The sequence below is a fragment of the Tursiops truncatus genome, chromosome 7, assembly GCF_011762595.2.
Source record: "Tursiops truncatus isolate mTurTru1 chromosome 7, mTurTru1.mat.Y, whole genome shotgun sequence".
Taxonomy (NCBI): domain Eukaryota; kingdom Metazoa; phylum Chordata; class Mammalia; order Artiodactyla; family Delphinidae; genus Tursiops; species Tursiops truncatus.
In genome coordinates this window covers 26,946,983-26,962,577 of record NC_047040.1, presented here as the reverse complement: position 1 = coordinate 26,962,577, position 15,595 = coordinate 26,946,983, and the positions used below count along the sequence as shown (strand labels likewise).

Genomic DNA, 15,595 nt, shown 5'->3' with positions numbered 1-15,595 from the left:
GCCAGGCCTACCAATTGATCTGAGTTGGCATGAGAGAGAAAACCTATTTACCATATAGCCTATAAAAGAAAAGAGCTCTGTGATGAGAATCCTAAGGACTTGCTTCTCCTTTGGGTCCTAACCATTAACCAGCTAGGAAGTCACTTCATAACCCTAGGCCTCATCACCCTTATCAGTACAATTTGGAAATAGGAGTGGACTGTCTCTAAGTTTCCTTTGTATGTCCTAGCCCTAGATATTTATAATCTTAAGCAATGGAAAGTATCTATGAATAACTGAAAAAAAATGACCATCACATAATTCTAAGAAATGAACTTACTCATTGATGTTATAAAACATCATTGTTATCTTTTTTCCTCCTCACAGAGCTGCTGATACTAATTATAAGATTCTTTGTCCAATGGTTAAAAAGGAAAAAAAAAGCTTTAAGAAATTAAACGAAGAATTTATTTCTGTGACTGAAAATACCAATACATACCATATAGTTGTCTCTATATGGTGTAGACACACATGTAGTTAATAGAAGATATTTCTATCTGTTGAGATGAGGCCCTGGGGTGTCTGATTCTCCATTTTGTGGATCACACCAATACCTTTGCTCAACATGGTGTATGACTATGTTCATTTGCAAGTATTTGGATCCACAGCAATGGTTTTTTACTCACACTGCTTAACTGTTGACCCCACCCCCTATCTGTTTTACTGCCAGATAAAACATCTAACAATAATTACTTATAAACTATAGTACAGGGCTTTGACTATGATAACTCAAGTAAAATGGCAGATATCAATGGAATGAACATGAATATCAATGTTCTTTCTCAAGTTGTAATTAACTGATACAACTGGTTAGTTTGGCAATATTTCTGCTTTGCCGAAACAAGCATGGTTACTTTCTTGTGGTTACCCTTTTACAATAAATTCTCACATCAGAGAACTTTCAAGCTTTCTGTTTTGCCAAACTTGCTTCCTTCCTGGTTTAGACTTCTAATAATTTTCAAGTGCTCCTTCTGCTGAATCCCGAGGGTGGACTCCTGACCTCCTTGCCGGAGGTACGAAGGATGCCAGGGTTATAGCGACTGCTCTGCGGTTCTTCAAAGCTCCTCCTCCCCGGAACGTGACAGTTCTTCAGCTGCCAAGGTTGGGAAGCAGGACAGGGGACACTCCTGGGGTGCAGCTCCAAGGGGAGGAAGCCGAATTCTGGGGGCTAAAGAGGCCACGCAGGGGACCTGCTGCGCGGTGCCGAGCTGGGACCCTTTTGGCCGTCCCACTGCTGCGCAACCTGACCCCTGTCCGGCGCGGGCCGCTGTCCACAGTGGGAGGTGCTGAAAGCAAGGAGAGGGCGCGGGGGCGGCGAGGCGGACAGCTTCTCCGAGCGCCTCCGTCCTCGCTCCTCGGTTCCTCCAGCCCTCCCCTCCTCCCGCAGCCATGTTCCACGCGCGGGGAGGGGCTGGGGAAGGGGAGAGGGACGGGGGATCAGGGCGGAGAGCGTCTGCTCTGCCTCAGGGAAGGAGGGGATGAGAGTTGGGGAGAGCAGCGGGAGGAAGCGGCGGCGGCTAGCGAGGAGCCAGCGCTGGGTCCTGCAGTGGAACTCCCAGGAGCCACCATCATGGTGAAGAGGAAGAGCTCCGAGGGCCAAGAGCAAGACAGCGGCCGCGGCATCCCCTTGCCCATCCAGACCTTCCTGTGGCGGCAAACCAGGTGAGGGGCGCAGAGGGCGCACCGTGGGCCGCCCTGGGCTGGGAGCGCTCCTGGGGCCGCCTGGGTCGTCGTCGTCGCCGCTGCCGCTGCTGCCGAGGCCGCGCCACAGCCTGCAGCTCCCTCTCTGGGGCTGGAAATCGAGCCTTCTGCACCCGCGTAAAAACACGCATTTAAAAAATATTTCAGTGAAGTTTGACGGCAAGCAGGTTGGCAGCTGTAGAATAAATATATACATTATTTAGGGGATGAGAGGGCAGAGAGCCTAGGGAGAGGGGGCGGGGAATTAGGGAAGATAATTATGACTGGTTGTGCTCCTGTGTCCAATTCCCCCTCCATCTCCTGCTGTAATTCCAGCCCGGTGACCTGTTGTTTTTCCAGCTCCTGTTTGTTGAATGTCTGCTATGCCCACTTGTTAACCATTTTTGCTCGGATTCAGCTAGTGTAATCTTCCTGGTTAAAGCCTCTGAGAAGAATCATTTTTAATAAATTTTTTTTTTCTTGGAAAAACCTGAAACCTATTTCCATAAACAGGAAACAAGGTTTCCATTATTATTATTAATTATTATTATTTTAGAGATTTATCAGATAAGAAATTAGATTCTGAAAATCATATGCCACAAACTGTGTTCAGTTTTCAGTTTTTGAAATGACGGTACACATGAGTAATGCAACGCTTCTGACCATTGGTGATTTAGAATCCGATTAGGTAAGAAGTCTTCAGAATAAGACTGGATACAGGAAACGTAGAAATCCACAGCTTTTTCATGTATGTAATCACACACATAAAAGCAAATGTCGTCAGCTGTTTAATACCCGCCCTTTAGCAAGCCATAGGGAGGCGTGAAATTTGTTTCATAGCACTATGTCTTATTCGTTGAAAATATGTCATAAGGATGCTCTAATAATAATTTTACTTGCGTTTAAAACGATTATTTCTATTAATTTTTCAGTGCATTTTTGAGGCCTAAACTGGGGAAGCAATATGAAGCCTCTTGTGTGGTATGTGATATTCACCATTTAATGACTATTTGCATATACTGTGTGGTAATTTGAAAGAAAGAATTTAAATTGTACTGTGTATATTAATTCACTCAGCAAATATTATTGAGCACCTACTATGTGCCAGGCACAGTTCTAGATGATGAGATAGAGCAATAATCAAAACAAATATAGAGTTTGCATTCTACTGGGAGGGGGATAGGCCACTCATAAATGAGTAAAATACATAGCCAGCCAGGTGGTGATATGCGCTATGGAGAAAAATTAAGCAAGAAAGGTCATTAAGGAGCCCTAGGGTGGAGGTTTCATGTTAGAAGTAGAGGATAGATAAGGTTTGCCTGCTAACGTGACCCTTGGACGAAGATTTGAAGGAAGGGAGGGAGAAATAGCTGAGGGCAGAGCAGAGGGAAAGCAAGTCTAAAGGCCCTAAGTGGGGAGGGGTAGAGCAGTAGAAGAGAGTGTGGAAAGATAACAGAATGAGGACAAGTATAATAAGTCAAATCCTTAATCAACAAAATCAAAACTGTTATATAGTGGAAGCTCATAAAATGAGAGCCTATGACCTACTCAAAGTAATATGCAATTCTGAACTTTTATTTCTTCCATTTTTTGTGCAAGCTTGAAATGGATGATATGAAATAATTATGAAAATAATGCTATTAATATTTATGCAAAATACAGTGCACTTGTCCTGAGATTCTGAGGGAATCCCATGACTTACAGATTGTCTTTTTACAAATTGAGAAGACACAAAAACGTGAAGCAAAATTAAAATGGGCTTTTCAAAGACTTCATTAAAACTTGGAGCTCACATAAAGGTCTTTACATTGCATATATTATAACCTAAAAGTGGAAACCTACCCATTTGGATATTGCCATGATATTTGCAAATGACTTGATAGATGATAAATGACCTTCTAGTAAGGAGCTCTGAAATGTGTTAGGGCCACACACTATTATGGAAGCCAACTGGAAAGTCAAACACCTCTCCCCATACACACACATACGTGCACAGCACACGCTCAAATAAGAATTTTTTTTGTTGCATTTCATGCCCTTCAAAATTGTCACAGATATTTTTTTAAATCTAACCAACTTTTTAATAAGGACCTTTTAATGGGATTTGTTGTACTTAGCTCAAGTTAAAGTAATTTGGCACCTGAAATCTCTGCGCCTTCCTCAAATCATGCTTGCAGTTATACTAGCTTAAAATAACCCTGACTTTTCTGTTCTTGGCAAAGATACGTCTGACATTTTAATGTTGTCACACAATATCAAGTAAGTCCCATTCATAGATACAGATAGATAGAGAGTGATGTAAGTATAGAAAACAATTGCCAAGGTTTAAAATTACAAAAAGTTATATTAGTAACATTTAAGAAGAAAATGGCATTAAGTGTCTAAAGCTTCCTGAGATTATAAAATGTATAACTCATCCTCTGAAAGTATATTCATCAAGACTATATAAATTCTTTATAATCTTTTAATGTCTAACATACTCACCCTTTACTTAATGAATACTTAGATCCCTGAGGGCTGAGGAATTTTAAAGTATTTGGACCTGCCTTTATCTGGTTTCTTTAAGAAAACCCCAAAGACTACATCTCTGATTGAACTCCTTGCCAAACCTCAGCATGCCTTTCATTATGAAGGTGAATGTATTTTCTTTTCTTGAATCAAAGGTAAATAGCTTTCTTTGGAGAATCTCTGTATTAGGCCATATCTTTTTTCAGATATCCTAATAATTCCAATAACACAGCTTGAGCACTTGGGACTGGTATTATGACCACTTGGGGAGAACACAGCTCTCTAGATCATTTGGGACATCAAGTAGCAAGCAGGTTCTGTTCATACAAGTCAAATGTTTATTAACTTTATTCTGATATTTGGTAGCTGCACTTTCCCCAACACCTTATAGGGATATCCTCCTCCACCTTCAAAGAGAAAAAACAACTCAGTAGGTCAACTTGTTCTGGGGCTTGGGGGTGGGGTGCTTCACTTGCTGAAAGTATCCCTGGCCAGGATAGAAGATTTAATAAACCACCAAAGCAAAAATGGCTTATTCCCTCCTCCCTCCCTCCTTTCTTCTTCCCCTCCTTTTCTCTCTTTATTCGACAGTTAGATGAACAATCTTTATGGTTTTAGGCATTCTGTAAGGAGTGTCCTGTGCCACATCATTGCTAGGGACATGGAATAACTCAGAGACCCCAAAATCAGATCTCTTGAAACAGTTGGATCTTATTTAACACTTGTTGCCCATTCACATAAATTCTGTACCTCAAGACACTTTCACAAAAGACATTTCACCTTGGTCTGCAGTTGTGATAGCTCCTTTCAATGACCCAGGATCATTTTATAAAATATTACGTCCAAAACCTTCATACAGCTAAATGTGTTGTTGTACTCTTTTTGACAGGAGCTTATTTTGGTGGAAATAAAAATCATGTAATAATTCAAGCCATATACTTTGGATCAAAAACGTGAAAATGGGTAGACAATAGGAAATTATCACTGGCTCATTTCATGTCAACATATACAATGAAATGCAATGTGCGGGCACGCTAAAGAATTTGGTCTAGTGATACGTATCTTTTTGGGTATACAGTACCGTGTTGTCTATTTTTTCACCCATCAGAATCTCTAATTTCTTATTTTACTTTTTTTTTTTTTTTTGGGTATCTACAGTCCTTTGAACGAGTGTTGGTAGAAAACAAGCTGCATGGCCTCTCTCCAGCCCTCTCTGAAGCCATCCAGAGCATTTCCAGATGGGAACTGGTACAAGCTGCTTTGCCTCATGTCCTGCACTGCACTGCAACCCTGCTGTCAAACAGAAACAAGCTAGGTTGGTGCTGCTACATTCCTTCTTCATGACATACCATTGTCCTCACTCATGGTGACCCATAATAACACTCACAATAACAACCTGTATAACTGACTATTTTTCCAGGCACTGGGCACACATTCTCATTTAATTCTGACAAAATCTCCCTCACGTTGGTGTCATTGTTATCTCCATTTTACCAATGAGGGAACTAGCTCTCTTTGTTTTAACTTTTTAACTTTACAAGAATATGTGAATGTATTCTCCTTTTAAACATTAGAATGTTATAGAGAAGCTAAAGACTCTCTCTCACCTGTTCAAGATGAGTTCTAATCACAGTTGTCCCTTTGTCCTCCCAACGCCTAAAGCAACCACCTTCATGAGTTTGTCATATTCCGCTCCAGATCTTTTCCCAACTTCGTGGTGTTATGTGTATGTGTGCATGCATGCACATACATATTATTTTTCTTGTTTAGATTATTTTGCAGATTGCTTTTCCCACATGGCATTATGTCCTAGCCATCTGCCCCAAGATCTTCTCCATCCAGTTCCTTCCCCTCATTTGGGTCTCTGCTCAAATGTTACCTTTATAGAGGGGCCTTTCCTAATCACACTGTCTAAAATGGAGTAGCTGTTATCCTCAAAGCCCATACTCTTAACTACTCTGCTGCTTATTTGGAATATATGTGGGTATCTGACTGAAGAGATATGACGCATGCAGTTTCTTTCCCTGTGTCAGCATATCATTCTGCAGGGATTGCAGCCAGTTAGAAAGTCCCAAAGCAAGAGTGAACCCTTTCAGCAGTGGCTGTAAGGGGTGTAGAGAAATGCTAGTTTCTCCCAGGAAATCAAGCCATAGAACAAAGCAAGGATGTTCTTCCCACACCCAAGGTTGACACCCGTTGTTCTGGTCACAGAGTTTGCCTTAACCTAGCTGTGTTGTTGTCCCATGCAGGCCACCAGGATAAACTGGGTGTCGCTGAGACAAAGCTCCTTCATACCCTGCACTGGATGCTCCTGGAGGCCCCCCAGGACTGCAACAGCGAGCGTTTTGGGGGCACAGACCGAGGCTCCAGCTGGGGTGGCAGCAGCAGTGCTTTCATCCACCAGGTTGAAAACCAGGGCTCTCCAGGGCAGCCTTGCCAAAACAACTCCAATGATGAAGAAGAAAACAACCGATGGAAGATCTTCCAGAACTCCATGGCTACTGTGGAGCTCTTTGTGTTTCTCTTTGCTCCTCTGGTACACAGAATCAAGGTAAGCGGAAAGCTGGTGAGGGCTAAGGGGAACTAGAAGTCAGATGAGAGTTTGCTTCAAATGATATTTCTGTATTTGGCATCCATGTCTTTGTATGATCTTATAGCAAGCCAAGACATGGAGAGCTTTGTTTTTATACTAAACTATTGAACGTTATTTCAAAACCACAATTGTCCTACTCAGAAGTCTTTAGTGGTTCTCCATCTGCCCCAAGATAATACCCAATATATTAAACATGGCATATAGAGTCAACTGTGATCTGGGGCTTAAATCCTATCTTAACTGATGAACTGCCGATCCCTGCTGGCCACCTCGTGATCCAGTTCTGGGAGCCCTGTGAACCATTCCCTGAATATGCCCTTGCTGTTTGCTCCGCCCTCCTTTCCTTCCTCTGTTCCTTTCATGGTTCTTCAAACTTCAACTTTAGTGTCATCATTTCCATGAAGCTTTTCCTCTGACCTTCCCCATGTAGGTTTAGTCACCATCTCCTTTGTATTTCTACAGCATGTTGTAGCTACTTCTATTATAATGCAAGATCTGGAACAGAAGTTTTTACTGTGGACTTTTTGATATTTTGGTATACAATCTAAGAATTGCTTTTCAAAATACTTTTAAATGCATAAAGTACAAAACATAGTATTACATGGAAACAAATTGTATTAAAATACAATTATATACATGTACCCCTTGGATCTGAAAGAGACAATATTATTTTAAATCATAGTGCTACCACTTTCTAGCTGTGTCATCTTGTTGATATTACTTAACCTCTTGGATCCTCCATTGCATAAAATCGTGGATATTCAAACACAGGGTGAATATATATGAAGACATAATGCATGGAAAGTATGTAGAAAAAAATCAAGTACATGGAAAGAAATCAAGAACTATTTGTTACTTCTGTGAATGAATAAATTACAATATTCCATCTAAGTGCTCTGATAAGAGATAAGAAGGAATTAATATGCTCAACTGTTCTTTAATAGAATATTAGGATCTTAATCTGATTGACTCTGTTCCATGCCTGGTAGGACTAGGATTGAAACTACCTGTAAATCCCCAAAATGCTTCACATGCACTGGCCACATTGTCTATCAGAATTATCAAAAGATATTAAATGTTGTTAAATTAAATTGATGCTTTAAAAGCATTACACTTTCTATTTTTAAAAGTCTTTGATAAAGGTTACACTTAATGGAAAGCATTACTTTAACTGAGACGGTCCCCCTGACCTGTGGGATCTACAGGATCTGCCTCGTGCCCCGCTACCTGGCCTCATCTCCCTCCATCTCACTGGCCTCTCTCTTGTTCACTAAGTTGCAGGCTCCCCAGAGACTTATCCTCAAACTCAACACATTTGTTTTTGCTTTCAGGACTTTGCACTGGTTTTTCCTTCTAAAACATTTACTGCCACCTTCCACCCTAGATTTTCACATGGCCATGTTCTTTCCATCAATTTACTCACAACTCAAATGTTACCAACTCAAAGTATTTCCCTGGTTACTTTAGTGCCACTAGGACATGACTCTACATTTTTTGTTGCTTCCTTCTTAGCACCTATCAGTACCTGAAATTATTTTATGTGTTTGTTTACATGTTTGTTGCCCATCAACCCCACCAGAACAGAGGTTCTCCAGCAAAGGGACACTGCCGTCCAGGTCACAACTCTATCTGATAGTGTCTAGAATAGTGTCTGGCATATATGAGGCAATCAATAAATATGTAATGACTGTCACTAAATAAACCCAAGTTATTATCAGAAGCTGATCCAGATGCTAAAAGTAGCAATTATACATATGTACATAGTCCCCAAAACAGAAAGGGCAAGAAAGAAAGCTCCTTTAAAAAAAAAAAAAAAAAGATAGCCTACAACATGTCTATTTGTAGAGAGAGATCCTCTGGATTGAAAAATATGGAAGGGGCTTCCCTGGTGGCGCAGTGGTTGGGAGTCCGCCTGCCGATGCAGGGGACACGGGTTTGTGCCCCGGTCCGGGAAGATCCCACATGCCGCAGAGCGGCTGGGCCCGTGAGCCATGGCCACTGAGCCTGTGCGTCCGGAGCCTGTGCTCCGCAACGGGAGAGGCCACAACAGTGAGAGGCCCGTGTACTGCAAAAAAAAAAAAAAAAAAAAATGTGGAAGTATAGGAGTGGCTGGAATGGCTATAATTTTATTTGAAAACATGTTGAGAGTCCAAGATTTGGAAAGAGATAGACCTGTGTTAGAATCCAGTGCTTGCTGCTTCCTATTCTATGTAGGAAAGACATCGAGCAATTAACTTCTCTAAGCCTCAGTTTTCTCAAGTATAGATTGAACATAAGAATAATTTTATGGAGCATTGTGAGGATTAAACAAATTAAAGTGCTCAACCTGACACACAAAAAGGCATTAACAAATGGTAGTTTTTAGTGTTGGCATTTTATTGCTGTTGACATGAATTATTAGTAGAAGGGGAGCCAGATCTTCCTTCAGGGGAGACCACACAGACAGTGAGGAAAGCTGGCTCAACGTCCCCAAGTTTTACCTATGGCCTGGGATTGGAGTATTTATAAGGAAGTAAAACAATGCCTATGAAACACTGCACGGCGCTTAATACATGGTATTGTAACAATTACTGTTGGCTATTATAACTAGCATTATTGTTTTATCATTTTATTATTGCTGTGAGAGAAATATTGTTCTAGATGCCATAGGGAACAAAAAATATTAATGAGTCAATACATTTCACCACAACGCTTTTTCCCTCTGAGCAAGGACTTTGCTTCTATCAGTGTAGTGAGGAATGAACAATCCCTTGATCAGGGTTTCTCAATCTTGGCACCATTGGCATTTGGGGCCAGATAATTCTTTGTCCTGTGCTTTGTAGGATATTTACTGACGTCTCTGGCTTCTACCCACTAGATGCCAGTAGTACCTCCTTCCTCCGAACTGTTACAACCACAAATGATTCTAGACATTGCCAGATGTCCTTAAGGGGTGGGGAGGGGTGAGAATTGCCCCCTGATTGAGATCCACTGACCTAGATCTTTTATTTGCCTGCAGGTATCAGGCCCTACCTTCCTTCTCCGTACTGTACCCATGTCAACTCCTCACCAGCACTTTTAATAGCCTTTTCTCCCTATTCTTCCTTTGCATTTGTCCTTCAGAACTCCAGCCCCAGATCAAGACTGAAAGCCACCTTTTCTATCCCAGCCCCAGAGATCTGCATGCTCCTGGGGTAAAACTAGACAACAATCCAGCCTGTTGTTTCTACAAATTGTGGTCTCAAGCTCCGTGTGCTGCCCCACTTGTCATGATTCCCTCGAGTCCCCACTCTGTGCTCACATAGACAATGTTTTATGTTGAGGCTCTTATAGGACATAGTGCTGCAGGAGGCATGAAGGGCTGAAATCCAGTCTAGGCATGAGCCTGTGCCTCCACTTCACACCTCCTCAATCCCTTCCACTTGCTTTCCTCTATTAGGTAACAGAAGTGTTCACATGTCATTTCTCATTTTTACAAACACCCACAGGAAGGTGGATATCTTTGTCTTCATTTTACCAAAGAGGAAACTGAGGTCCAGAGAGGTAATAATCAAGCTCATTTAAGTAACCGAGGTGGGATTCAAACCCAATTCCATCTGACTTTCTACCAAACTATACTGTTTCTTTTGTTTCTGTGCTGGAACTCTTCTCATCAAGGTCATGAACAACCTTGAGCTATTGAACCTAATATTTATTTTGCTGTCTTCATTTCACTAAAATTTAGCTGCATTTGAACTTACAATCCTTTCTTCTTGAAGTTTTTTATTCCTTTGGTAGCACCACACTCTGCTAGTTCACCTTGCATCCCTGGCTATCTGCTCTATCTCCTTTGAGAGCGTATCTTCTTTGCCTGCCCCTCTAACATTGTGGTTCTCCAGAGATGCAACCTAGACCCTTTGCACTTCTCACTTTGTCTTCTCTTTGCAGACCTCCCCTCCTGCTTCATTTACCATTTGTGTCCTAATAGGCTGAGGTCATCTAATTTTATATGTCTAAAGTAGTCTCCTTTCCTAACCTCTAGACCAACTTGTCAACTAGCTTCTCCAGATAGATAATCTAAGGGCATTTCAGATTTCCCCTGGAGTGAGCCATTGTCCTGATGTTCTATATTTCAGGTGATGGACCCATTCATATAAACTCAAAACCTAGGTGCTTCCTTTGATTACTCCTTCATCCTTACCTACACATTCCACTAATCACAGAGTTCTACTCATTTTGTCTCTTAAATATTTCTCAAATTTACCTAATTTTCTTCATCCCTATTATCCTCCTTAACCCAAGATTTCATCATCCATTGCTTGGGCCTCTTACTTGGGCCACTTTCTAACTGGATTTACAGTCTCCTGGCTTGTCTCATAAAATCCAACCTCAACACCAAAGTGATCTCTCTAAAATGCATATCTGAACATATCACTAACATACTTAGAGTAATTTGTTGATTTCTCATTATACAGAGGATGAAACTCTAGCTCTCCAGTGTGGTAACTGGGACCTCCATGACCTGCGTGGTTACCTCTCCTGACTATGAGCTCCGAATGCTTGGAGTCTCCCTAAGAACATAACATGCTTTGTTCCAGGCCTATTTTATGCTGGTCATGTCACCTGGAATACCCTCCTACCCTACCCTTCTGCCTAGAAAATTCTTACTCATCATTTATGACTTCATTCAAGATCTATCCTCCCTCCTTCTCTATCTCTATAATATATTAGACATATTTTTAAAAATTATTTTTAGCTTCTTATTATCATTATCTCTTTATCTGTCCATCTCTTCTACTAGATTCCAGATGGTTTGAGAATAGGAATTATCATTGTATCATGGGTAGCTAATGTAGTGTCTGTGTTTTGTAGGCATTTAATTGATATTTATTGAATGAATTAGTTTACTAATTAGCAAATAATCTAAGTGACTCATCCTTTTGTAAGACAGTGTATAATTCAATGCATTTTTATGCTTTTACTTTATAACTAGCTCAAATATTTTATATGAAATCAATAATCTGAAAATTCTGTCAAATATATTATTAAATGATGAACATTTGTTACAACTAAGGAATCTACTTTAACTGTGCTGCCAACATTTTCTTGATTTGATCCTAATCACTTATTCCTTCCATAAATATTTATTGAGTGCCTACTACATGCTAGGCACTGTTCAGAGTGCTGGAGAAATGGCAGGGGATAAAACAAAATCCAAGCCCTCAAGGAGATTTTTATAAAATTCGTATGTCTGAAGTAAACAACTTTAAAACAGAATTTAAAATAATAGTTGTTTAAGTAGATGTCTCTAAGCTACTAGTAAACACATTTAGAATTGCTTCATGTCAGCAATTCTAAAAACAGGCTTTCATTGCAAGCAACATTGTGGAAATGTTGATTCTTTGAATTTTTACACCTTCTGGTTTTTCTCAACCTTTCTAGACCACCCACCCCACAGCTGTTTGAATGATAGAGTACCTTCTCCAACTACAGAGTTTCTGTTCATGTGTGCATATGTGTATATATCACACTGGGTGACCCATGAAAGGGAATTCTATAAGAGGAATTAGTGACCCAGAGTTTATACATTCAGCCAACTTAAGAGGACTTACAAAGGAGCATATCAACATAAGAACTGGCCATCCATTCTGCAGGTGTTCAGGTCTAAAGAATGATCAGATTTATTTGGTGTTATTTGGAGACTGTAACATGCTCAATTAATCAACAATTATGTATTGATGTTCAATCAACAATTATGTATTGATGTTCAAGGAAAAATGCCCAGAAGGAGATCTCAACTTGTCTTCAAGAAATATACAGTCTAGTTGGGGGTATATCAAACAAAACAAAATGATGACAGTAACTGTCACTGAGTGGATAGAGCAGAGGTTAAAGGCCAGGATGTCAGTTTAAGAGAGCCCACTTCCTGCTGCAATGTCCATTGGAGTTTTATTTGTGCCAAGATTACTTAGAAGAAATGTGGAAAAGGACCAATCTCTGAAACTAAGAAATTGTCAAAACCAGATCAATTGTGATTTAGCATTCTGCATTTCTGGAGACAAATCTGATATACTTTGCACATGGTGAATTCCCTGATTGCTGGATCACACATGATACCATGCAGACTTCCCCATGTCCATTTCAAGGGAAAGGGGTTGCTTTCCCCTTAACTTCGGATCTATCTAGTTGTTTACTCAGTATATCTAGTTGAATGTCTAACAGGCCTCTCAAACTTAACATGTCTAAAACTAGGCTCCTGATATCCCCAAACCTGTTCCTCCTTTATCTTGCCCATCTTTATCAGTGGCAAAGCCAAAAAATCTTTGACATCTCGTTTTCCTACACTCTACCTCTAGTCAGTTAACAAAGTCTATAAACTGTATCTTCAAAATGTATCCAGAATCTACAGCTTCTCATTTTTCCCTCTACTGATACCCTGGTCTAACGATCTTTCACCTAGTTGGTAATAACAGCTCCCTAGTCTCTTTCCTCCCTTGCCCTTTCTCAAACTATTCTCAATAGCCTGAGTGATCCTCAAAACATACATCGAGTCATGTCATTCCACTATTCAAAACCCTCCAGTGACTTCTCATGTTACTCAGTAATTGAAGCCCTTACTATGACGTATCAGGCCCTATATTATTTGGCATTCAAAAACGTCTCCAATCTTATTTTTTTCTACTCTTCTGTCATTCGCTTAACTCCAGGCCCGCAGTCTCTTGGCTGTTTCTTGACACACAAGATATACTTAGGACCTTTGCACTTGCTGATCCCTTTTCACAAAATGCTTTTTCTGGAAATATCTACTTGGCAGCTCCTTCATTTCATTCAGATCCTTATTCAAAAGTCACCTGCACAAGAAGGGCTTCCCTGGCCTTCCTGTCTAAAACACCAGCACCTTGTCTGGTACTTCCCTTTCCCTCCTTTACTTCTCCTTTGCACTGGAGAGCAGGGATTTTTGTATGCTTTGTTCACTGTTGTATCCCAGAACCTAGAATAGGACCAGGTACACAGTAGGTGGTCTATAAATATTTGTAGAATGAAAGTGGCATGAATTTGAACAAATGCTTTTCCAATACTGACACTAGATGCTTTTCCATCATGGGTATTGCTGTGGTGCCAGGATCTTGGCCTATAGCTTACGGAAGAGTCCCCTCTTTACCAACGTGGAGATTTATTCAGGGGTTTCATCTAGCCTTTCCAGTTGAAGCTTCCTTTGAGCTACATTGATTCACCATTTGCAGAATAAATTTGTTTTCCTTTTTTTCAATTTCTTTCCAGCTCTCCTCCTTCTAGATCAGTGATTTTCAACCATAGCTACACATGAGAGTCACCAGGGGCAACTCAAGAAAACCTCACAGCAATTCTAATTTAATTGGTCTGGTTAGGGGAGGAAGTGGGGCCTGGGCCTCCTAGGTTTTAAAAGCTCCCCAGGTGATTATAATTTACAAGCCAGGTTGCAAATCACCACCCTGTGAATTCCTGGTTTCAGTTATGTTCATTAATCTGCAATCACTCTCTCTGCTTCCATCTCTACATTGTTTTGAGAGGCCGAGTTGTTGAAAATGTAACCTCAGAATGTCATACATTTGTACTTATACAATTGCATTTTAAACATCTCAGCCACTCAAAATGATGTAATGATGAAGCAGAGAATGTACTCCCTGGAAGAGACCTTCAGTTGTAGATAACCGAATGAGTATGGGTTGCAAAGTAAGTACAGTTCAGCAAGTACTTATCATGCACCCAATTCCTAATGCTGTATTTAACATTGTGATGATGACAGGGGCTGTGGCTACATCGCTGCCCTCAGGGAATTAAAGATTGTTGAGAAGGCAACAGTATAAAATAACATGCTAAGAAGGGTCTAACTATATGTTCCTGATTCCATGAAATGCAAGAACAAGAGTTAGACTGGAGAATAGAAAGTCAAAATAGCATCTGAGGATATTGCCTTATGAGGGAGAAAGAAGGACCATTAAATCATTAAGAGGAATAATAACAATAACCACGAGTAAAGAGATCTGCCAAGACCCTTGAAATAAAAAGGCCTCAATCATTGCTAACAGAAAACAATAATTGTGTGTTTCACGCTCTACCCAAAGCTGCATCTTTATTAATTATTCATTTTGCCTAAAGCAGACCACCGTGATTTCTATCGTAGTTATGATGATAATTTAAGGCTATTGGTTTACCCTAGAAACACTCATCAGAGTGAAGAAGAAAGGTCTTGAAGATCAGCCTGCTTTGAGAATAATCGTGTGAATGATCTTTTTTTATACAATTTTAGAAGGTTACTTTCCATTTATAGTTATTACAAAATATTGGGTATATTCCCCATGTTGTACAATGCATCCTTGAGCCTATCTTACACCCAGTAGTTTGTGCCACAAACTATTGGGTGAATGATGTTAACCGTTGCATTGACTGGTCCCTTCAGCCAGTTCTTGGATATAGATCTTCTCTTCTCCCAGGAATCTGACCTCACGTTCCGACTGGCGAGTGGGCTTGTTATATGGCAGCCCATGTGGGAGCACAGACAGCCCGAAGTCTCTGGCTTCACAGCACTGGTGAAGCCCATCAGGAACATCATTACAGGTTTGTGACTCAGACGCCCAGTGGGACAGTGTCAGCATACACAGGAGTGAGGGCGATGGGATGATTTGCTCTTAAGAAACCAAGAGGAAGACAACTTCAGGGTGTTGTCTAGGTGCCCCAGGTACAGGGCTCATTTACATGATGAGAAACTCTAAACCAGGAGCACATGCTGCTGAGTTGTGTGACTTTGGGTAAGTCATTTAAACTTCCTGTGCCTGT

General features: G+C 40.7%; 1 protein-coding gene across 3 annotated transcripts in view; it reads left to right on the top strand.

Moving 5' to 3' along the window:
• The first annotated feature begins 1,609 nt into the window (after positions 1-1,609).
• UNC80 (unc-80 homolog, NALCN channel complex subunit) overlaps positions 1,610-15,595 on the top strand; it is a 238,834-nt gene continuing 224,848 nt past the window's right edge. For all 3 annotated transcript variants that reach the window (XM_019938890.2, XM_033860390.1, XM_019938888.3), the window contains exons 1-5: positions 1,610-1,701; positions 2,652-2,700; positions 5,386-5,542; positions 6,477-6,778; positions 15,253-15,376. In XM_019938890.2, the coding sequence (XP_019794449.1) occupies positions 1,610-1,701; positions 2,652-2,700; positions 5,386-5,542; positions 6,477-6,778; positions 15,253-15,376 (724 nt within the window). The remainder of the gene's footprint in view (positions 1,702-2,651; positions 2,701-5,385; positions 5,543-6,476; positions 6,779-15,252; positions 15,377-15,595) is intronic.